The following is a 25,477-nucleotide window of genomic DNA, read 5'->3' on the forward strand; positions in this document are numbered from 1 at the left end:
ATTGAGTAGTCATATCACTAATTGGGATAGGAATCCAAGCTTTGTGGAAAATGATTTTCCAAAGGTGAAGAAGTACATGAAGTTTTTGGCAAACGTAGGAGGGGTTTCTCAAACACCATGCACATGTTGTAATTACTTGTGCTCTTCTTTGTCTGAAAATTGTTGAGACAAAAGCTGCTACTTGTTGTAGAACAAATGCAACTAATACAACACTACTGCCTATTATTAACAACACACTGTACTTCAATCACGTTCTGTAGGAGTAATTTCTAAGCATGAGGTTATTTTATTTCCCATGGTTGATTAAATTCTTGGCCTCCATTGTGAAATTGCCGACTTGGGTGCCAATTAATACCCTGCATGTGTGTATGTTTAAATTGTATGATTAGACACCTGTCCTGTAAGATCTGGACTCATGCCATCAACTTATTTCGTATGGTTGCTCACTAGCTACTCAGCTTTCTCAAGCTGAACATGCAGGGTTCTTGACAATATTACCTTTGTTAAACCTTTCTCACTGAATTGTCATGATCTCTCAGATTCACTTCAGGAAGAAATATCCAAGATGTGAAGCTAAGTAAATGTACTGTAATGTATATACTACAAAATGCATCAACTTTGTTGACTATCTCTTTCATGCAGCACCGGACAGTATGCACTGGTGACAAGCTGAGATCTAAAATTAGAGTTCCACTAGTGAATTTTATGAAGCGAATCCATAGGGGTCTAATACAAAGGCACAGGCTGAAACATTATCTCACACCTTTTCCATACCGGTTAGGTAAAACCCATAAGGGTTAGTATGCATTATTGCAGAAGAGCTATGATATTTCAGTGTTCATAACAAGTAGAATTCGAGAAGTCAAGGATAGAATTTCAGTGATAAAGGGACAGACAAAACCAGTATTCCTTCTGAGGCAATGCAGAGTGACAGCTAAATCCTGTTTTGAAGGTCACTTGGGCTAAGAGTCTATCTCGGATAAAGTGAAAGTGAACATGAAAATGGCTTAGAAAAGTGCTTTGACTCAAGCTGAGGGTGGTTTCCTTTTCCTTTCTTGGTTTTGGCTTTTTTTTTTCCTTTTTTTTTTTTTTTTTTTTCCTTGGACTGCATGCTCTGTAGTGTTCACATTTCAGTGGTCCAGATAGGGCTTTGAAATTCTGAAGTTGAGATTTGGAAGAGTTGAATATCGAAGATGTTTGAGTCTCTATTCATGTTCTCATGCAGATGAAATCAGTTTTATCCCAGGCAGCACACCAATTACTTAGCAAGAAAGAATTATAATAATTCTTTTTCATAAAGTCCAGTTCTTCAGTAGATAAAGTCTTCTACAAAGAGCTTAACATCATTATCCTTATTTACTGACACAAAGCATGAATCATAAGGAAATGAGTAACTTGCTCAAGGATAATCTAACGAAAAGGACGATGGTTCTGGTAATGGAGATCTGAAAAGGAGTCCTGGTTCCCTACATCATGCCTACCTTCCATCTAACCGTCTTTTTTAAGAAAAGCTGCCACAGAAGAAATGAAAACTGCCATTTAATTCCAAATAAAAGCCAAAGTTGTGAAAAAAATGGCATGTGTTGGGAAAAAGAACCCCTCTCAATAACAATGCTATAAAATAACTTTGTCAATATTTAATAATTTTTTTTTGCACTTTTTTACAACATTTACTCAGTGATACATGTGAATTTGTTCACTCATTTACTTGGTGTATGGATCTTCTCCCTTAATTAAATTAAGAAAGAATACATTATTTAAAAATGCTTATAGGCCTAAATTTTGCTTTGATGTAAACTGCCTTTCAAACCAATTAGAAATCATGCACATAGAAATTTTGATTTTTCTCCTTTTGAAATATAAAAAAAGGAAGCAAATTGGGAATATGCTTCAGAAATGCAACACTACCAACTATCTGATTCAAAGCACCTGAGTACAGGAAATTCAGATGCAGATACCAAACTTAATATTGAACTCCTTTACGAGTTTTTGTTTTCCTTTCAAGGGAGGGATGTGGGCTTGTTTTGCTTCAAAATCTGCAGTTAAGGTTATGTGAAAGCGCAAATCGCCCACTGGCATATCTAGTAATAAGACTTGAGCAAGTAGGGATGAACTAATGGCCCTTGCCATGAGCTTTTATATGAAGGCTGTATTTGAAACAGTGCAATGCTTATAATTTCTCAGCATTTTAGGGCATTAAACTATCTGTGTGCATCTGCAAAGGATATTTGGAATTCAGAACTCAGAGTCACCTTTAAAAACTCAGCTTATCTACATCTGTCTAATGTGATAACTAAATGAAAAATATAAAGCATTTTTCTTTAATTTGGATTTGCAGTTATGAAGGATAGTTTAGTTCTGAAGGATTCTAGACATAACCAGATTCATGAGGGAGATGAGATGGAAGTGTTCTACTGCTGAACGTTTCTTTCTGTTATAAATCAAGAACATTACTCTTGGTATATGAAGGTGTTCTGTGCTGAATGTTTTACTTTGTTTGTTAAGATATATCCTTCCTTCTTGGAAAACAACAAATAGCCTTTGCCTCCTCTGCTTTTAATGTTTTTCTATTAGAAATGCAGAATTCTATACCATGACCCACAGGAAAAAGGTAGAGGAAGAATAGCCAGCATTTATATCTTAGTCAGCATAAATATACACAGGTGCCCAGGGATTTCAAAATCAGAGTGCTAAGTTGAATTTATTTTCTGTCAAAATACTAAAGCCAAAGACTTGGTTCTGTGTCCATTAAGCTCTCAGGGAATGTTGTGACTGATCCAAGTAGGAACAATACACAAACACCCCTCCAAAGATTTTGTTCCCATCCTATACAAGCATTTACATTATAGCTGTATATTCCAGGAGTATATATTAAAATTCCATTTTTTTCTGGGTTTTGTTTTGTTAATATTCCTATCTTCTGTTAATATTCCTATCTTCAAGGGGGAAAAAGTTTGTCAGACAAGCCTACATACTGTATCCGCTACATTCAGTATTTTTTTAATTCAAAATTCTGATTTATAGTGGCTATAAAATCTCTTTAATAATAAACTGTTATATAATACTATTCAGTGCATTGCAGTAGACAAGCAGTATTCAAAAAGGAACTGAAAACCAATATTTCGACAGAGACATTTTACAGTTTAGCAGCTGATGTGGAAACAAAATAGTAAAATGGAGGATAGTTTTCCAGGAGAAATTAAAATTTATGGAGGGCAAAAAAGGGTCTGTCTGTGACTGCCTATATTAAAAAATAGTATTATAACATCTTCCTCCCCATATACAAAAGAATATAATTTAATATTAATTCATAATATTTTCTTTCTCCTGCTGTCTTTCAAGAAATGTTAAATGATTACATTTGTTGATACACTGTTAGCAAAATTAACTGTCATCATTTTTTTCTTATTAAAACTAGGGTTATTTGTTGTTTGTATGTAGCCTGAAAAATGCAATAACCATTTGTCTTAATTGTCATGTAAGTCTTCTGAATGGCAAAAAGTTAGATTAATAAAATAGATATTTTCTTGCCTGACATATTTTTGTGCAGATATTTCAATACCTGAGATACACACACAGTTTTATAGACATTGCTATATATTAGCTTCTTTCTAGAAAGCCTGCAACTGAATCTTTCTTTTCAGTCTTTGACAGCTACTACCGCTACAGAATTTAGAACTATACAATTTGTACGCCTTGCCTGATGATCTTCATCTGACTCCTTAATCATATCTGCAGTTCACGTCTGCATTCTTCAACAGTTCACTGATTAGTAATTTATTTTCAGACTTCTGCATGCCAATTATCAATGCAAGGTTCTAATCGAAAGTGGACCTAGTATTGTATATTACTCAATTTAAAATTAAAAAGTCATTATAAAGTGAGGATAATCTGAGATACAAAGCTTATTTTTCCTTCATTATTTTCCTCTCTGCCTAAGTGACTGCCTTTAGTACTCAAGCACTTGATCATTCAGAAAGATTTTTGCTTGCTGAAGAGATTTTTTACAGTGTGAGATATCGCACAACTATTACTAATATAAATCAAATTATGGTGCAAAACAGTGGTAGAATTCTTAATACTAATCCTCATATTAGAGATCAAGCTAATCCGGTTCTTTACAATCTTGGCTGGTGCGCAAGCTACATTACATGAGTCTTATTACAGCTGTTCAAAATTTTGTCCTATTTCTTCTGCAAGTAATGTCATTTTTTATAATTCTAGTGCAATGCTTGTAAATGCAATGTTTACAACAGATTTAGTTCAGTTTTGACATACACCTATTCTAAGACACTCAGTTCTTTTTATAAATACAAGAATAAGATATTTCTTTATTGTTCTGCTTTTCTGTAAAATATTGACTATCAACTTGGAGACGTTAGTATTTATTTTCCTCTATGCCTAAGATTTCATATGCCATTTCTCTCAAAACAAGTATAATCCAACAATTTAGTAACTCACAGTCTCAAAAAACATTTTGGAAGGCTGATCTATAGGTAGTCAATAGAAGCATAGCTTGTCATTTGAAATCTTAATATTGTTAAAGGATTTGTAAGAAAAGAGTTACACTCTGGCAGGGAAAAGTGTTTGCTTGTATAAGGGAAGCATTAACAATTTTGTCAATAGTATTCACAGCCATGTCACATCGGACTACAGCTACTTTTGTACCACTAATTACAGTAATTTATTATAGCATTCTGTCCCACTACTTGGATGACTTGATGATAGTAAGGTTTGCTGCGATAGCAGTGAAAACTATCTCTGAAAGAATAATGTAACTATTGATTTAATAAGGCATCCTGATCACTTGAAAGCTGGATTCCTACTTTGTAAGGTCTGCTTTTAATATCAATAGGCTCTATGTGCATACTAATGTATGCACAGATAGTTCCTTTATAGGACTCATTAATATTTCATTTTTGTAAATGAAATCTGAGGTTCCTCGATCAGGACATTTAGTTTCTCTGGTCAGAGATGCTTTTATGTAGAAAAAATTCCTTCATGTTCTCAACAAGTATTTTCAACTGATAAACCGCAGACATCAACCTACAAGCGGAATTGAGCCTTATTTGAATGGGTTCTAACAGTGAGATCTGAAAGCTATTTTGTGAGATAGAACCACCAGTACCCCTCTTCTTGTGATATTTTTGCATGCGTATGTCATTTTGGCATTTGTTTATGCTTACTAAATGGTGTCTTTGACTTTTGAAGTCTGGACAGTCAGGTTTTTTTTCTTCTATTTTTTTTGTTGAGGAGATGAAGGTAGTGGAAGAAGTTCTTACGACATTTCTTTTTCCACTTCTCTCTTTGCTCGACATAATCTTTCTTATCTGTCAGCAGCTGTTCATGATGCTGAAGCTTATATCTGTAGTTTCTTTTTCTCTCATGCTTGCAGGCATGGATCTCTTCTCCAATTGCACAGAGGAATGTAAAGCACTGGGCCACTCAGATCGGTGCTGGATGCCTTCCTTTGTTCCATCCGATGGACGCCAAGCTGCAGATTACCGCAGCAATCTGCATGTACCTGGCATGGACTCCGTTCCAGACACTGAAGTGTTTGAAACACCAGAAGCCCAGCCGGGGGCAGAAAGGTCCTTCTCCACCTTCGGCAAAGAGAAGGCCCTTCACAACACTCTGGAGAGGAAGGAGTTGGATGGACTGCTGTCTAATACACGAGCGCCTTACAAACCACCATATTTGAGTAAGTACTATTCAAAAAGCTATATGAAAGTGTTCCCTTTGCGGGAATAAAAATTAGCTCTTTCTGCTATTAATAGCAGGAATAATATAGACACAGTTTTAGGAACAGTGGGGGAAAATGGCTGCTCTTGGATTCAGAAACCACCAAAGAAGGCATTGTTCAATGCTTTTAAAAAAAGACAAAACTTTGTTTTTAGGACGACATGATCATCAACAACAAAAGTATCGTCTGATGTTAGTGGGGGAGTTGCTCAATTTTATTTTCTGATGGTGGATTATTTTCCAAGTGTCCTTGGCTAGATGGTTTAAACATTGCCATTGCCAGGCTAACATTTTTAAGAATAAAATTAAGTCAAGAGAACTGTCCTAAGATCTTCTTTTTATGATTGAGCAGTATCTTGTGAATAAACAGTATGTGTATTATTTTGAGGTAACTATTTACATAGTTTAGTGGTTTGGAAAGAAGAAAAAACTTTTTGCCTTCCATCTGATCATCTTTCAGCCCATGCCTTCTGTCTGGTTCCAACACCTTACTTATTTCTTCAGTTGCCTTTTGACTATGTTTGGGTGTCAGAAAAGAGTGTGATAGATCTCAAAAATACCTTCATAATTCCTTTTGGAGGCTGAGCGAGTTGTAGAACCCTTGAGTAAGACTTTCATCTAATATGTCTTTTTATTTTATTCAGCACCCTTCTGTATTTTATTAGAAACTGTAATCTCCTTGACTTCAAGAGTTTATGATGTTTATCTCATCCAAATAAGCCAAAGACATTAACATTGTAATACCAACCCTTTTATAAAGCAGCAAGTCTTTTAGAACAGCAAATCGGGAAAACAAATCTTCCTGAATGGTATTAATTTATTTATTTTTATAAAGCACTTGGTTTTTCTGAAAGGTGCTGTACTGGCAGTCCTAACCTGTGTAGATCTTTGCTACAGATCATTCTCAGCACAGACAGCTCAGTTTTCCCTTGTTATTTATCAGTTCTTCAGAGAGGTCTTTTAACCACCTCAGTCTTTAGATTTGCTTTACTGAAAGCTTCTAAATCTGGATACCAGTTCTGAGATGTGACAGCCATTCCTAAAAAATCTGAGACAATCAGCTTATTTTGTGTAGGCTAAAATGTCAGGTGTCAATCATCTGCTCATACTTTAACGACCAATGTGAAATTTCACTTAGCTATGACTTAACAACTTATGACTCTGACTTTCCCTAACTAGTCTTCCATCATTTACCTCTAAGAAACATTCTTTAGTACTAAACTGTAATCTATCAGTACAAATTTCATCTCTTTCATTACCATCTAAAAACTTGAGTTTTATAGCACTGATTATCTAATCACACCAGTTCTGATGCAGTATGTGCATTACAATGATGATTATATCTGGTGACACAACACTGTTCTGTTTCACTCTAGGCCTGAGACTTTTGTTTCAAATAACAATGAAATATTTATTTTCTTGATAGTTTAGGTATTAAATTTTTTTCAGCTAACATAAACAATATTGTTGAGCAATTTGTTTACAGATAAACATTGGTCTACATTTTACACTTTTCTGGTATGAGGGTCTAAAAAATTAGAGGTAAAATGTTGAAAGTAAACAATATAAATGAGTAGTATTACATAAACCACTTGAGAATCCAGATTCAGTTATACTTTTTTTCTGTGAATCTCAAACCTAAAACTGCCACAAAACCAAGAATAATATTTTCCTGTTTTATTTTACTTTTTTTTAACATATTCTTTAGTTAAATTCTAGGTTATAATTGTATAGTGAAAAACAGAAGCAAAGAAAAGAAAATTAGCACAATGTTTGTAGCAATGGGTAAATAATTCATTATTAATAATATGTTCAATGAATAAGGCAAGACGAATATATAAGAGGAATTTGATTCAGGAAGGAACTTTAGTTGAGCTACAGTGTAATTGCAACCATAATAAAATTAAATTCAGCTTCTTAAAGAACATAATATAAAAACTAGTTTGTCAGTAGAATGATTCTTTTTTAAAAGAAATTATTAAAATGTATGAAACAGAATCCTCATATTCAGCAAAAATACTGTATAAGAAGTTGCAGCATGTATGGAAACAGCTGTATTAAAAAAACATTAGCAAAGAAGAAAAAGTATATTGCAGAATACAAAAACTATTTGAACTAAAAATGTCTGTAAAAGAAAGAGAGATTCTTAAGTAAAATGAACAGAAGAGAGCGTAAGTTTTAGCAGGTAAACTTCAGGATGGAAATTAGCAGAGATATATGGAAGTTCTTAGAGCAAATAGCCAAAGGCATTCAAATAAATATAGACAATTTTTCAGATGTCAAATGTAGCAAGCTAGAAGAGAACTGGTGTGTTTCTTGAACTGCAGTTGGTCAGAACAAGGACATTGCAAAGATTCTAAACTGTGTCTTTGCATTTGTTTTTACCAGAGGAGGGATGGAGAATGAAAGACAGGCATATTGAGGTAGCTACCTATCTCAGGTAACCACTTCAAAGGAGTGTGCAAGACTGAGTCACAGAAGAGGATGTTGTTGCAAGTGTGACTAAAAGAAATAGGAAGAAGACAGTAGATTATTTTTCTTTCATTTTCTAACAAAAGCTAGTAGCCAAAGAATGTTCCAAGTTGTGTTTATCATTTTAAAAAAAGGTAGTAGAAAATCTTCTAAATCAGACTCCATTGAGAAACTGTGGCATATAGGACATGACATTGTGACTGTGGGGTTTTGGAAGAAGGTAGCTGGCATCTGTCCAGGAAAATTAAACAGAAAGATTGTCAATCTATTAGAAATTTGATAGAATTTAATCAATCTAGCGTATGTCAACTGACAAAAAAGCCTTTAGCATAGTTTCTGTGTAGTGGAATAAGCTAGTAAAGCATTACCAGAGTATCTGTGTCTGAGAGAAAAAAGTCACAAGGATAAACAGAACATTTTAGTAGAAGCAGAGTTCCCCATGTGTCTATACAGAGATCCATGGAGTTTAAAAATATAATTATCTAGAAACAGAAATGAGAAAAAGGTGGCGGTATTTGCAGATGATATAAAATGGTTTAGGTCAATCAAGTCTCTAATAGACTATGTATGCCTACATTGTGCAGTGAAGCATGGTCCAGAAAATTCAGTCTATTTCTGACCTATCTCGCTCTGGAATTGAAGGCTGCAGAGCAGTATCAGCATGGTAGAACAGCTGGGAGAACGAACTTGCTTAAGCTGTGCCATTAGGTCAATAGCAATGAATGTAAGCTGGTAGCTCTATGTGGAGCTTTCAACTGTGTCATATGAGTGTCTCTGCTCAAGTTGTGTCTGCCTGGTGATTCCTGCATGGTGTTCCAATGGGGACGTTCCATGCAGAACCATAGAAAAGATAAATTGTATCATGAGAAATCTGAACTCTTCTTGGGAAAAAAGATTGGGAAATAATTCCCTAAAAAGTGTCTCCCAATGTACAAAGCCAGCAAGAACGAAATAAAATGCTAGGCTGTAAAAAGGAATTGACTTGAAAATACACTAAAAAGTGTTATAAAACCCTCACACAAAAATGTATCACTGTGTTGCTCTAGCCAGTCTCTTCATTCCATAGAAATAAATAACATAGCAGCAAAACTATTGAAAATATTTATATTCAAAGTAATATGAAAAGCTTAGTACTAGTTAACGTAGACAAGCTGTGATAGGGACATGGAGTAAACAGGAGAGTGCATGAAAACTGAGAAGGTAAGCTGGGCACTTTCATTTGCCATTTTCAATAACAAGAGAACAGCAAGGAGACAAAACAATTGAAGGACAATGAGGTCATGAACTGACAAGATCATACATATTGGATAAAATTATATACATTTGACATAAATAATACAGTAATCTGTTGAACTTATGATTATGGTGTGTGATTGAAACCAAGGGCTTCATAGTGGGGACTTAGAGGTTCGCTTCTTTGTTGTTTGAGGTTTAGGTCATTGCATGGATAAATGAACACAGCAGCAGCTATATTACAAATTTTAAGGTACAAAAAAATACAAATCCTCGTATTTAAAAGGTTTTTTTTATGTCCCGTCGTCAAATTTTCACCTTACTGATCTAAGCCATTGGACATATTCAAACAACTATTTCCACATACATATTCTGTTTATTATTCTGAGCAGAATACACCAAAAGTAGATCTTTATTCAAATAATATATTTTGAATAATTTTTTTTTTTACATAATTTTTAAGTATTTAGAATGAAAAATTGTGATGGGATCAATACATTGTAGGGTTTTTGAAAACAGTTTTCTTATAGAATGACTCCAGGCTTCTTCTAACTTGCATATTTCTCTTACTGCATAATTTACCGTTATTTCCTCTCCTTCATCCATGTGATTTGAACACTGCCTTTCTGCAAACAGTTAAGAAATTTTCATAATGACTTGAATGTTCATAAAACATAAAAGAGATTCTGAACTTGAACAAGTGAATAACACTTGTGAGGAAAGTAAAATGTAGCTTTTGAAATTCCTCTATTTTTAAAATAGATTCTAACTATTTCTACCTAATTTTTCAGTCTGAATTCATTATATTAGCCATTATTTTTATAAGTGTTTTTACTGTAGTGACCCAAGCCACTAATTCAAGATTCAAACTCTCTTGTACCACATTCTGTAGGCTATTTAAGAGAGACCATCTTCACAATGAATACCTGATCAGTCTGATTCTGATCTATTTCTAATATTTTTGACAAGGTTCTGAGATGGTAACAGTGGGAATAGCACTGTAACATTCAGCTCAGTAGTGTTTTGGTTGATAATTGATCATAAGAAGTAGCTTTCATTTGTTTTATGTTTTGTTTTGTGTTTGTTTGTTTTGTTTTGTTTTCTGTAATTGTGAATCATTCTAGATGTACAATTCTTTCGTAATACTTCAGAGTTCTCCTAAAATTACATACTGACATGAGTGATAGAACATTTTTTTCTTCCTAGTAAGAGGTTAGGATTTTTTAAGTATGAAAACAGCTAAATATCGTCATAATACCTTAACTTTCTATGTAGAAATGCTTAGTTTGCTTTTAAAAAATTACTGCAGCATAGCTTAATCTACTTTGGAAGCAGGTTTAAAACAAACTGCAGAAAGTAATGATTTACTACACAGAATAACAGTGTTTATGCGCAGAGACATTCTGGAATAATAATTGTGTTCTAAAGTAGAGTCCTAATTAACTGTGCAATATCTTCTACATACACAGAAGCATCTTCATCTTCACTGATGAAAATATATCATTATCATAGTAATTATTGCTAACACCACCAACATATTTTATGTATGAATTAGGATTTTATCATGTTAGGTATGACATACACACAGAAAGAAAATAAAAAAGCTGGTCTCTACCCCAAGGAGCTGGTGGGCTGAGCAAGGTGAATTGGAAGGAAAAAAAATCCCTTTCCTTGGCTGTTTTGATTTATGTGGCATGGATATGAAATACCAACACTACCTTTGATAGATACACATAGGTCTAGGCTTGCAGAATCAAATTATTTGCATGAGTCTTGTTTGTACCATCCAAAAATTTAAAAGTAGGCTCGTCCTCATTCTGTACCTCCGTTTCGTAGCCTGGATAAGCATTGACTGACTCTGCAGCCGAGGTACAACAAAGGGCTAAACACAACCACAGGGATCAGGCTCGGGTCTGAGCACAACTCCCTATGTTCATGTGAAGCTATAGATGTAGTCTGAGTTTCTCATTTCATGATGTATTTGGCACCTGCTCAACTTGACCTATTCATGTCGTGTTGGTTTACAAATAAAATTAAAAAGCTTTCAAAAGTCTTTACACAGTTGAATGTTTAGGAATTGAATCATCAATTTATTTCAAATAATCTACCACAGAGCTAGCACAAAGAACAGTTTGACTTACAAACATTATCTATCTCCCTGAAACAGATTAGAACAAATGACCTGGAAGAGAAAAATGTTCATGTCTTTATACCAGGACAAGAAGTGTCTCACAATCCTTTGATTAACTTTCAAAGTATTAAAAAAAGTCCATGTAATATTTTTGGGGTATTTTTATCTAATTATGATCATAAAGGCCTATTTCTGTATGGTAGGGTATGTAACACAGCATTTTCTGTGGATGTTTAACAGAAATACAGGAAAAGATGTTTTAAGCAAGAAGCCTTTATTGTTTTGGAACAGTGTCCTTCTGCCTGCCCAGTCGTCCCCCGTCGTCGTCTCCCCCCTCCAAAAAAAAAAAGGAAATTACAATTTTGTACATTTAATAAGACAAAAGAAGAATTTTGGGGTTTTTAGTTATTTCTTGTTTCTGGAAAGTATTTGTGTAGTTTTATCACAGCTGTGATAGATATTATAGCATTATATTTGCGTAAGCATAAATATCAGCTATTTTGAATGGGACACTTGATTGACTTTTTAAAATGAGGTTTTTTTGCTTTTAAAATTAACCTACTTGATTTCTACTACAAATCAGGTAAAATGGTAAGCTATCTTGTCCCTTCATTAATAATTTTAAACTCAATTTATGATTTTCACACATATGTGAAATAAAAATGCGCAGAAGTAAAAGCATACAAATTAGCAACAGTAAGTTGCATGCATGTCTGACAGTTCTTGGGGTAGGAAGAAAGAAAACATTCTAATGCTCAATTGAAATGAATGGCATTGAAATGCAATTTTATTGGTATGAATAAACAAATTATATGTGCATAGTAAAAGAGTTGTTCCTTTGTGAATAGTGCAGTTTTGTGCTCAAAAAGAATGTTAAAATTGTATCTTTCAACTTTGAATCTGATCTGCATAGCTGAGTATCCTGCATATCCTGTCACAGACAGTGGAATTCTTAACTTATAGTAAGGAGTTTATCTCAGTGACAGGATACAGCTTTCATTTCTGCACAAATGAGAATGACGTTGTACATGCAAAATCCCTCAGCAAAAATGGAGGCTTAGTTGAAAAGCCAACATCCAATAATGCTGAGAAACCTAACTGAACACTTGTCCATTTCTAAAAAATCTAATAGAGCATTCCCATTTTTGCAAACAGCTGTATCTGAACTGCTCAGAGTTTTATCTGCATATACTTCTAGTTTGCCAGTTCAGATACATTATCTCTATTGGGTAAAAAAAGCTTACAAAAAAAACCCTAAACCTGAAATAAACAGGTAACACTAATTAAAATAGAATAAGGAGAGAGCAAGACTATGATGGATTTTTACTCACTATTTTAGGTACTCTGTGATGTTAAATAAGCCACTTATGATGATTCACTGTTCAATGATTATTGCATAACTTCTGACAGGTATTTTTATCTCGCATCCATGACCGCTTTGCCTTCTTCATCTGAATATTTCCTCTTGCAGTTATTGCTCAAAGGGAAGAACACTTACAGAGTACTGCTGAAATAACAGAAAGGAAAGGGATAATTCAGAAAGAAAAATTAGAAAGAAACATATAAATATGCAAAGATAACTTGGCTATAGCCCAATAAAACCTATACATGGCATTATTTTCATGAAAATAAAGAAAAAAACATTCTTTTAATTTTAAAGCACAGATGTTAGATGTTATATTTAAACACAATTTGCTTGAATCTCTTTATGTAACTGTGATCTTGGACAGATTTAACAGTACCTTATATTGTACAAAATACTGGTAAAAAAATATACCTGTTATTAGGTTTACATAGCATCTTCTATCTTGGACAACTCTAGAGCTCTTACCAAGTACGGTGAAGGAAAATAATTGAAAAGGTTAAAAAAAATATATTTTTAGTTTGTCTTAAAAAAAATGTCATTTCAACTATTTATGTTCCTCTAATAGCTGTAAAAGTCTGTGTTTGCCAGTTCTGACTGGAACACTGAGAAGTCTTGTATATCTAGCTATCTCAGACTGGTGCTATATTTATTCAATTATGTCAGTTTTGAGAGTGCTTATGTCTGCCATGAATATACCATCTGTGAGATTTTTTTTTAATATTTTCTTTTTTAAATAATGAAATGCCATTTTCTGGATTCCTAACAGTGGAATATAAAAGAAACCAGCAGAAAGATTGCTTGAAAATTTAGGAGTAATTTTTGAGATGATTACTGTGTTATGCTGGTTCAAAATTCCAAAATGCCTCTTTTCCTATAAATTTTAATCCTCTGACAAAAGTAGTTTAGCCACTTACGGACATGAGTCTCTTTGGAAAGCAACGAGATGTTTACAGTTAAAATTTTCAAAGGCACTAAAGTTATTTATTTTTGATAGGCAAATCCTATTAATTATGAATAAATGTTATTCTTAAATATACAAAACTCCTTACTGTGACAGTCAGGAGCTGGAGAATTGAATGTGTGCCTAAACTTGGGTCTACACACAGCGAAGTCTTTTCCTCTCTGCTTGCCTCTATCTTAGGAACTCCTTGGCCTGCACAGTAGAGGAAATTATTCTTGCTTCTGGCTCTTTTGCTGCACACAATAACTCTGATTTTCTGCTGTCATTTCCACTGCTTTAATTTTTGAGGGCTTCCCTTTCTTTCTTTCTTTCTTTCTTTCTTTTTTTTTTTTTTTCTTGACCAAAGGAGGGCAAATAGGGAAAACCATTTAAAGAATGCAACAGAGAGCCAGTAAAAGAAGGAACTGCATCTATTTGTTGTGTTTGGACAAAGTACACTATAGGGATCAGTGTTGCTATTTATCTGGCAAGCCTGTAAACAGCTCTATTTGCACACTAGCCACTGAGAATGCACAGTTTCATGCTAGCAGAAGGATGACTGCTGCTGGGAGGTAGCTGTCAATATATTTAATTTGTTTTAGAAACATACTATAGTGAAGTCAGAAGAGTGAAAAATGATGTGTTTGGTACCTTCTTGTAAGACAGGAAGTAGGAGACAGACAATTACAATTTTTAACTTCAATACCTAATAAATTATTCGAAGAACTAAATATTATTATAGTAATCAATGTAGATTCACTGAAAATCCAAACTCTCCTAAGGTAATTTAATTTGTTTCTTTGATAAGCTGATGGTCTTCTTGGTTGAATAAAATATCGTGGACATGGTGAAGCAAATGTTCAGAACTTGCTTCCTAAATTCTGCCTGAAAATCATGTGCATGTAAGAGTTGCAAGAGCAAATCTGCATTTCTTGCATACATGTGATCTGGTTTATATGTGTAAATGATGTTGTTTTACATGACGTTTTCACAGGTTATCAGGAATCACGTGGATTAGAAAAAAAAATAAATGGATGCAGAGTAGTTTCACAAAAGAACTTACGGGGAAGACAGACTTCTGTTTTAGCACGTGATCTGAGTCCTCTGACTTTCTTTTCACCTCCCACATCACGATCACATTCAGCACTGGATTCATTATGAGACTGCTTAAATGCAACTTTTCTCTATCCATAAGGAATTTTTATACATGCTGATATTGTGGATTCATCTTATGTCAGAGTGAAATTCTGTCCCTTTGTGACCTTTTTAGCTGCCTCTTTGTGCTTCAATTTGACACCCATCTATTCTAAAATTGGAATTTAGACGACAATTGACTGTACCTGCACACAGCTGTCGTATATATATAACTTTTTCCTGCTCTACTCAAGATAGAGTCCTGTGTGCTTTCTACCTGCAATATTTTTTATGTTTGATATGGATACACTGCTTCTAATTAATTAAATAAGATTCTTCCCAGCAATGTAATGTTACAGTCTGTACTCTTACACTCTCTGGCACACCTTTAGCCTGTGTCAACTAACTTTCTTCCCTAACAAGTCCTGCGTATGGTGTGGGCATCAGAACATGGGCCAGGGACCATTCCTGTCAGCAGACTGAATAGCATCACAGTACATGGTCCTTGATGTGGATAAGAAATTTTAATAATGTGGGCATAAGTAATTCCATTCTGGTAGTCTTAAGTAACACAGAATGCTCATGGGCACATTTCATTCATGGGTAGAAACTGAGCCAATTAGACTTTTTGAATAAAAGAAAATATGAAAGGATTGTGAGAAATTTAGTTGCACTTAACATACACTTAACTATGTTACCCTGGTAAACTGGGAAGGACTCTCTGAAATCTGAGTGTTTGCTGCTCATGAAAAACAATGTTAAGTACTGTACTTTAGAAATGGAAAATAAAACATTCACAGAAGGAGAGGGGACATACCTGCCCAATCATAATGTCACCTAATCCCTGCTAGGAGAGAGAGGTGGTGGAAAAAACATCATAGCAAAGATAAAAAATTACTGTTAAATACAAATATATTGGCTTTTGTTTTTTTTTTTTAAAAAAAAAAAAAGGAATCAGATACTTGTATTACTAAGGATAGTACGAAAATTATTAGGTTACAGTCAATTGAGAAGAATGTGAATTTGCTAATAGAGCATGAATGCAATTAGAATAAGTTGTTGATGGAGAATCAGGAAATATTCTTAGGGAATATGCTCTGTACTAAGTTTAACGAAAATCAAGAATAACCGACGAGTTATTTAATTCATCTTAATATAACACAGAATTATATGAACTCTTGCAAAATTAAATATTCCATGATTCTCTGCATATAATGATGATGTCATATATTATCTTTAGTGTTTTCAGGTAGATAATGAGGTTGTAATAATACAGAAAGATGAAAATACATTCTTCTGCTTACTGTGTCTTTTGGCAAAACTGTCTTTGGTATTCTTCTGGCACATTATGGAATATAGATTAGCACTTTCTGTGCTGAATTGTATTAACTAAAAAGCATTGTTTCTGTGGTAAATGATGGCAACCAGAGATAAATCAAATCTGATACGTACTGTGCCACTGGGCTATTGCTGGCAGTGAAAAAGATATTGTCATCATTTACAGCAGAATCAAATACATATAAAAGTATCTTATTTGCCACAGAACATTGATGACAAAATCCAGGACATAATTCAAAAGAAAATCCTTCTTAATCGCATGTTTAATGTGCAGCACATGTTGATTAAGGTCAGTGCTTAAATTTAAGGCTATGCTTGAAGATAGTCCTAAACAGAGAGAAATTTTATCTGGTGCTTACATGAGCTGAGACTTAGATACTTAAGAACTGAAATGCCTTTTTTTTTTTAATTTTTTTCAGAGGATCAGCTAAATCCAGGTAGGATATAAGTCTCAGAGCACTCAATAGCACCAGATAAACGTTATTTCAGTGACTGTCATGATGTGTCGACATTTGTATCAGGTAGTCCATTTGCCACATGAAAATATTTACCAAGACATGTTACAAACATCAAAAATATCTTTTAATTATGTATTTTTCTGATCTTGAAACAAAGCTAATAAAAGTGACAATATGTGTCAGAAATTTGGTCAATATATATTTTTCAAAAAAACGCGATAATCAGTTTGTTAATACAGAATTCAACACTGTGTTTGCATTTGAAAAGTGGCACTTCTCCACTTAAATACAAAGGACAAAGCTCTTGCCCCGTTTTCATAGAGTGAATAACACTATTTGTCATGTTCACTGCATTATGGGCAGTGTACTGTCCACCACTGTCAAATTTTAGCTTGCCTGAGAATCAGTGTTTCTTGAACTGATTTGAATAAATATAGACATGGAAATATATGCTCTTAATGATTAAGACAAAAGGAAAGGATATGTGGTTACGTTGTCTATTTTGTACAAAAGATAGATTTTTGGCATAATCATCTTGTTCCAGAAGATGTATTCTCAAAGGAAGGAAAGATTTTAATGGTCTATGAAGTTTGTTTATTTAGCTAAAAGCAAGTCTGTTTCTAGAAGAGAGTCAGTGCAACAATTACAAACTTCTGCATTTTAGCCTACTTTATTTATTTGCAGCCTGAAGATCTAATGCTCACAATTTTCTTTGTTGTTTTACATGAAATCTGGATAATTGTACCCATCAGTCAAATGCTGTCAGTTTATTTTAGAAACAGTATTTATAGTTTTGGTTTTGCAGATTCCAGAAAGAACATTTCAGTCATACTGAATTCCATGTCTCTATTAGGGACAAATTTTGCCTTGGTGCAACTTATATGTTTACATGTGGGAGCTTCTCCTGCCTTCCCTGTCTTGTCAGATGCCAGAAATAGCCAGACAGAGTGTGGTCTCGTTCTTACCTAACTCCCTGAGCAGCCCTCAAGAGTCTCCAAACTTATACATAAACACATAAACAATGGCTCATTATGTGCATAAGCACATAAACAATGGCTCACTGACATTAGGGGACAGTTGGCTGTTTGTTTGTTTGTTAAAAAAAACCAAGCAAACAACAACAACAAAATTAATTAATTAATTAACAAAAAAAACCCAACCAATCAACCAACAGCCAAGTACAAACGTAAGTATGTTCCATCTTCCTTTTTTCAATTACTCGATATAATACGGAGTTAACAAAACCACATTAATTGTGTAAAACGTAGCATTGGCATCTGGAATGCAAACTATTTTGTCCAAATGTGCTTTACAGCATACATAGGCTTGAAACACAAAATTTCTTAACTAAATCCTTGAATGAAAAAGGAAAAAAAAAGTTCCCCTTAAACTAATTCATTAGGAGAAGATATATGAGAAAAATATTATTTTCATACTTGTGTACCGAAGTTTATTGGACTGGATAAACACAATCTCTTTTTATAACACCAATAATGGAGTTTTCATAAAATATTATTAGTAATGCTTTAAAAAAACTTATTTAAGTAATTGTTCATTTAGAAAGAAAAAAAGACTTTATGGATTGCAAAAGATACTAAATTGACACCTACAGTGACTGGAATACTTTTTTATCCACAGAACGTGGGTGGCAGCAGAGTAATCCCCATTCTACATCCCCTAGCCCCAGCTCCAGCCGTGTGTCTCACCCTTTACCTGGATACACCACTACAAAGGGTGAGGGAGCTATGGTAGTTTACTCTGCATTTCCATTCACTTGTTGACCTTTTTCCAAAAATATAGTTGCTGCTAACTGAACTAGAGCTCCAGGGTAACTGAAATAACCAAGTTATTTCATAGACAATACCTTCTACCACTACTTAAATCCTGGTCTCTCTTCAATTGGGCTGAGTTAAAACAAGTATGCTGAATTTGCAGTCTGTTGGTTGTCACTAGAATTATCCATTCCCGGTTCTGTCAAAGCTGACGGGACTTACTAAAGGGCAATATTTCGTTTGCTACAATTAAGATGTAGACTGTAAAACAAACAATAAAAATATGAAGAGTTAAAATCAATAATGCAAATTGAAAACCAACATTGCCATAATGTATTTGAGGTAAGCAACTCCTTTTTAAGTAGTTGTTCTCTACAAGTGAAAGTCATTCACTGTAAAACCTAACGAGCTGAGTGGAATGCAGGAGATGACAGTCTCCCATAATCTCTGTATCAATTGCAGAATTGCATGGGGACCACCTGATCTGTGCAAACATGGCATCGTGAAGCACCTTTTTTTACAGGGGACCCAAAAGAAAAGATGTAATGCATTGCGTGCTTTCATAGAAGCCTGTATCTGAAAGTCCATGTGAAGACAAATAATACTTGGATATTGTGCTAACTTAGAGAATTTGGATCTGAAACAGCAAGATGACAGTTTACGTACTGGCTTTCCCTCTGTTCTCCTGTTGCACAGCTGGCTTTGATTTAAAAGAGAGTTTTTAAGTTCAAGTGCATTCTTTCTCCATGTGAAGAACAGCAATATATCTGTAACAGCAGCAGTATGCTTGGTATTTGGTATTCTTTGGAGATTTTAGTATATTGGGGTTCATTTGGATCATTAGACTGTTGTCACTTGAGGGAATTCTGCAGTCATTCAGTTATAGCAGTTATAATACTGTGGGAGTTTATGGAGCTCTCGAATATAGTATAGACTGAACAGAGACCACAGCTATAAAAGGTAGAGGATGTGTCTTCTACTGCTGCTTTGGTTGCCAGCTGTGGAGGGAAGCAGTGGGCCTTCTCTCTGTCCTTGTCAGATTAGCCAGCAATACTATGCAGGAGAAAAAATTTATTCAGATAATTTGAAGGTCTTCCAAGTACAGGCAATCCCCTCTAGGGTTTGCCAAAAGAGGAAATGTATATGACTCTATTCATGGTTGTAAAGTACTAGTCTGACATCAAGTTTGGATGCAGTGGGAAGATTCACATCAGGGTGAAAGGAAGATTTATTAAATAGACGAGAGCTTGACAGTATTTTCTGTTCATTTCTGATTCATAAGGTAGCAATAATCACTGCATACTTTATTTTCTCTTTTCTGTTTCTTATGTTACTGCTTTTCTTTTTCTGTTCACTTGCCGCTGATGTCTTTACATGTCTTGTCAGTCTACGCAGAACTAGCTCACTGTGAATGGGAGGCTTACTAACGTGTACTGAGGAACAAATGAATCTAAATGTATTTTTGCTGGGTTTTATTTCCAGTTTTTATTGCAACTCCATATAAATTTTATGCATTAAGCGCTCTTACTGTAACACTCCAAACCTTTGTTAAGGTCTCTGGGGAAGGAACTATAGTCAGTACGGTACAAATTGTGTACCCTAAGAATTTTAATTGGAATACTTGTGACTATTTAATCATCTTGTTCACCTCAAACACTATTAGAGTCTGTGTACAAATAGTATAATTACATTAACAGAATTATGAAACCGTTCATTATTAAAACCCTTTTTCTAACTAATACCCATACTCACACAGACTTGAAGCTTCCTTATGCACTAGTTTGAGAGTTCAGAACAGGAGATGAAACAGGGATGAAAGAGAGAGCTGTGATCTCTTAGGAGATATTAGGCACCAGAAATTATGGTGTTCTTGTGCCAGCTCTTACACTGACTCTGATACTTCCATTTCTGTAGCACTTGCCATCTCTGGATCTCAAAGTGGATTATAAAGAATAGTGATTTAAACCTTCCTGCACCTCTAGGAGATAGGTAAGCAATATTATTCCCATTTTACAGATGGAGAAATTGTGATACAGAGAGGCTTGATGTTTCTTATTAAAGTTTATTTATGAACACACATGCATGCACACACGTAGAGCTAGGAACAGATGTCAGAACTTTCATTGCCCTCTGTTTTAAGCTGAATCCATCCTCCTTTCCATTTAACCTCTCTGATTTATATTCCCCATCTGTAAAAAGACGGAAACTGGTATAGACATGGAGAGATTTGCTTGCACATAAACTTCTGTACATATACAAAAAAACCAAACCAAACCAAAACAAAACAAAAACACAAAACAAACAAACAGAAAAACAGACCAACAAACAAAAAAACCCCACATACCAAATAAAAGTTGCCTTTGAAATCCAATGCATGTTTTGTGTTGGTAGAGGATATTTTAGGATTTAGGACAAGGATTTTTGTAGGTGGGAGAGTTGCAGGTATTCTGTACCCTGATATGTAATACTTAGTTATTGCTATAAAATGGCCTAATTGCTTTGTAATATAAACATAATAATGGAAGTTTAAAAATTAAGTTCAATTAATTTACGTTGCAATGGACTAGACACGGCCAGCAACTCAATCTCTGTACTACCTGAAAGCATATTGTAAACAGATTTTGCTGCATACCTCAAGTGCCACATCAACACCAATCTACCGTTTCAGACAGGAGCAGAAGGAAACAGGTGCTGCATGAGAACAGCAATTGCCCCAGCTACAGATCTGTATAGTTTTATCCCATGAAATTCCTGCTCTGTTTGTACTGCAGCATAATTTCCTCAATGGCACACAGCAACCTAGATGACTGTGCTCACGAATTTATAAGAGAACTGAAATTATTAGTGAACTTTTGGAACAAAAATTTTGAAGACCAAATATAGATCTTGTTATTTTTATAACTATTATTGCAATGCTTTTCCTTGTTATGTTTTAAAATATATTTTTAAAGATGTATAGAAACTTGATTGGTTTGATCACATACACATAAACATCACAAAATTCTGATCGCATTAATCTTTACTACAATGTTAAAAAAATATACTGCAGAAGCTTTTAAAATGTCTTTCTAATTCTGTTTACTAATTTGCAGAATTGAGACAACCGAAACATAATATATTAGATGCTTTAATTGTAATATTAATAATACATCTGGCAATTGTCCGTATGTTCAACAGATAGCTTATGAATAAATGTTTGTTGCATTTTTCTGTGTGCATCCCATGGCATAGACAGGCTAGATTAGATGAACATACAACATCTATGTTAATATTTTCCTGTAAGTAATCTAACTTCTCTGTGATACAGTAGATACATCATTAGATGTTTACTAGTGAATATAAATAGTGAATAGGTATGGCTAATGTATATTTGTGTTAAATGGAACGGAGACTGGATGTGTTTGTGTCAGCATGTAAGCATCAGCATATATATATGGATGGCTTGATTCAAAGATTCATTCTAAAGTTAAGATTCTTTGATTTAGTTGTAATACTTCATGCACAGAAATATACAGAATTTCAGGTAAGGATTTAGTTGATTTGGAGCTAAGGTAAAACCTGATTTTATCATTACAATTTTTTCTAAATAATGATGATGATAACAATAATACAGCAAGTTAGTCCCTTGTCTCAACTTCATGTGTGTCTGAAATCTAACCCAGGGTCTTTCTGAATGCTAATACAAATAATTTGTTACCTTTGCTCCTGATTACAGCTAAAATAGCTAGTGTCTTGAGGTAATATAGCTACCACAGCTGATGGATTAGGATATGGGTTTGCTAATGCATTGACCTTCTTATCTGTGTAACATGAGTTAATTTTCAGCCTGACAGTAAATGCTGAAATTTGAATTGTAGCACTAATGCACCACTTTTTCATCTCTGTCAAACCGGACTAAAGGGTCATTTGATGATGAGGATAATGGTTCTCTTTGAAAGAGAAGGAAAACCAGCTTCTGAATCTTTAGGAGATTCTAGATCTTGCTTAGAATAGGCTTGGAATTTCCAGTAATATTGAACCTGCAAGTCTGACTGTTTGTTTTGTTCTTATACTGATTCTGTATAAGCACATTGGAATACTTGCTATGACATGTTAGACAGAATAATAAAAAAGCACATGAAGTTCGGTTTTCAGACTATCAAGTCTCAAACAGATTTTCCTCTGAAAAGTGAATCAACATTAAACTATTTGCTACAATGGGGATTTTAAGCAAAGTTTGTGGCAAGTTTTGGCTGTTTCTCTACACTCTTAAGAAATACTAAATCTAAGAAATGTTGGAGACTGTGTTTGGTGTTGTTTTTGGGTTTTCTTCTTGTGTTTTTGTTTGTTTGTTTGGGTTGGTTTTTTTTTCTCTGTTCTCAGAAGTGTCTTTATTTCTTTCCTGCAGCACGGAAAAGGATATGCTAGTCACTTCTACAGGACTTACCTGAAGCAGCATGATTTGCACAAAAGTCGACCAACAAAAAGCATCAACTTTCAACTTCATTATCTTGGCCATCCAGTTCTGTGTAACTGAAGAATTTGTGTGCTGTTGGAGACATCATGGCCAACAATAGGACCTAATTGCTCTCAGCAGGCCTGAGAAATGAGTTGAAATGTGTAAAACTGTAGAAACTTCAGAGGCAACTGATCTTGCCTCTCTGATCAGTGTGTGCCTGTTTACAGCACTATATATCTTTCTCTCTCCAAAATGTCACTGAGCCCTTTAGATGTTTATATTCACCACAAGAAGCCAATCGTACAGATAAAAGAAATGTGCATTATAAATGCAATATCACTGTTTTAAACTTGACTGTTTTATATTATTTTTGTGTGATCAAGTGTTTCCCAAATTATTCCAACTTTACAAGAGAGATTGTGATCATGTTCTTTTCACCTGTGGGTCATAAAAATGTTGTTAATCTGAAGACCCACAAAAATTATCAAAGACATTCTGTAGTTTATACACCGTGTTGCAAAGTGTTTACTGTACTATTTCAAAGCTTCTAAATAAATATAAAATATATATATATATTATATTATATATAATTTTCAGGAAAACGTGGTACAACTTAGTTGATTTTTAAATGGATTCATACAGTCTACACCATACGCTAAAGTGAGAAGGTAATTCAGGGTTCCTAAGCTATCCTTGCTAAAAATGAAAATAAAAGAAACCTTTAATAGTACTTCCCCAATATTCGTATTTTGGTCAATCCTGTTTTCTTGTTTAAACAAAAAAAGCTGTAAGCAACAACATTTTGTCTAAAAGTTGTAATGAATTTTCAATGCCAAAGATGCAGCTGTCAATATTACCAGAATGAGCGCTATGTACTATCAGAGGTATAAATCACTCTCCATTATTTTGGTTATATTTCTATGGTTTTTAATTTGGAATCACAAAATCTTTTATAAGGCTCTATAAACTCACCTGTATATGTTGTTAAAAAGAACACTGGGTGTCTGTACATTTTGCGATGTAAGATATAATGTAAGTGAAGTTAAGTATTTTAAGAAAATCATCCCAAACTCATTAGTATACATACGTACATACATACATATGCACACACACACAAACACACACATCTCTCTGACATAGGTTTGTGAAACTATACAAATATATTGCCTAAAAATATTTCTCTTGTGGCAAGGAATAGTTGTTGCTAGAATTCAAATTATGAAGGCAAACTTTATGCCAAATTATTGATTCTTTTATCACAAAGGAAATTTGAAATTAGGAACAACCAGATTCTCAGCTGACCCTTCTCCCAGTGGAGTTGTAAAGGGGTTGGCTGCCATCTTTGTTGGGAAAAGGGTTAAACCCTTGCATATAGTCTTTATGTTCTGTAAAAATTCTGTGGTCTGAAATGGTATCTTAGAGCATTTCTTTTCTATGAAATATTGAAAAAGGTAAACTTTCAAAGGTGAAGTTTAAAACTACCCATGTCCATGGAGTTTAAGTACCATTTACTAAATGTAAAAATCTAGTAAACTGGTTTTTTCTTTTTTTTCTTTTTGTATTGTGCTTTTTTCCCCAGCTGTATCTTACTGTCAAATATTAACAACACAAGAGAACACTGTGTTATCATGCAATGTCTAGCAATGTCTAGTTCCTAGTAATGATTATTAAAACAAGAGAAAACCTCTCACTGATTCCAGTTATATAGGAATTCTGATATCCCCACCAGTGCTGCCAAAGGAGGAACGTGTGAGAAGCTGAATTTGGCCACTGCTATGTTGTAACAGAAATTGCTTTTCTTCCTTTTCTTCTTATTTCTTTGTTATAGTTACAGTTTCTATTAGATAGAAGTATATACATGGAAACCATCCTGCTATGGATCCAAACAAGACTCCCGATGAATTTGTGAGAACTCTTTGTACAAACAGCTACTGGACAGAGCCCTGAAGTTGTTAATTTCATTACTCCAGACAAAAATTTGCCTTTATTAAACTCTTAATGTGTACGTCTAGCACATTTGTATAAGTACAAAATATTTTATGGGGTCCTTTTAACAATGTATATAGTATACAAAACACAATCAGAAAAAAGCCACCAACGGTAGATACTGATTTGAATAAACACAACAGTGAAATGTTTCCCTGCCTGTAGGTAACAGGACTTCAGGTCACCTACATGCTTTGCTAATTTTGTGGAGGGAAAAAAAAAAGCTTTTGACAAAGGTTTCATTATAGGAGTTTGTTAAATTTTTGTTTCTGCTTTTAAGGTGAGAAAGTCCTTGCACTTCTTAGAAATGTTTTTGCTTTCCGAGTGTGTTTTTCATATTAGACATATATTGTAAATTTAGGTTGTTTTCAGTCTTTGAGAGGAAAAGGAAATATTTTTCCTTTCCATTTCATGGACAATTGAAGTGTTTCTATTTAATGGAACTGCTTCACATTTTGCATGCCATT

General features: G+C 34.2%; 1 protein-coding gene across 2 annotated transcripts in view; it reads left to right on the top strand.

Annotated features, from left to right (window-relative positions):
* Positions 1-20,535, top strand: part of PCDH10 (protocadherin 10) — a gene marked incomplete at both ends in the record, with an annotated part of 29,040 nt that extends 8,505 nt beyond the window's left edge. Inside the window, 3 exons of one of the 2 annotated variants that reach the window (XM_080343354.1) lie at positions 5,396-5,701; positions 18,453-18,548; positions 20,501-20,535. In XM_080343354.1, coding sequence (XP_080199480.1) covers positions 5,396-5,701; positions 18,453-18,548; positions 20,501-20,535 — 437 coding nt within the window. The remainder of the gene's footprint in view (positions 1-5,395; positions 5,702-18,452; positions 18,549-20,500) is intronic. The other variant, XM_080343355.1, reaches the window with a different exon arrangement.
* Positions 20,536-25,477: the final 4,942 nt, after the last annotated feature.

The sequence above is a fragment of the Nesoenas mayeri genome, assembly GCF_963082525.1.
Source record: "Nesoenas mayeri genome assembly, chromosome: 4".
NCBI classification, from domain to species: Eukaryota; Metazoa; Chordata; class Aves; order Columbiformes; family Columbidae; genus Nesoenas; species Nesoenas mayeri.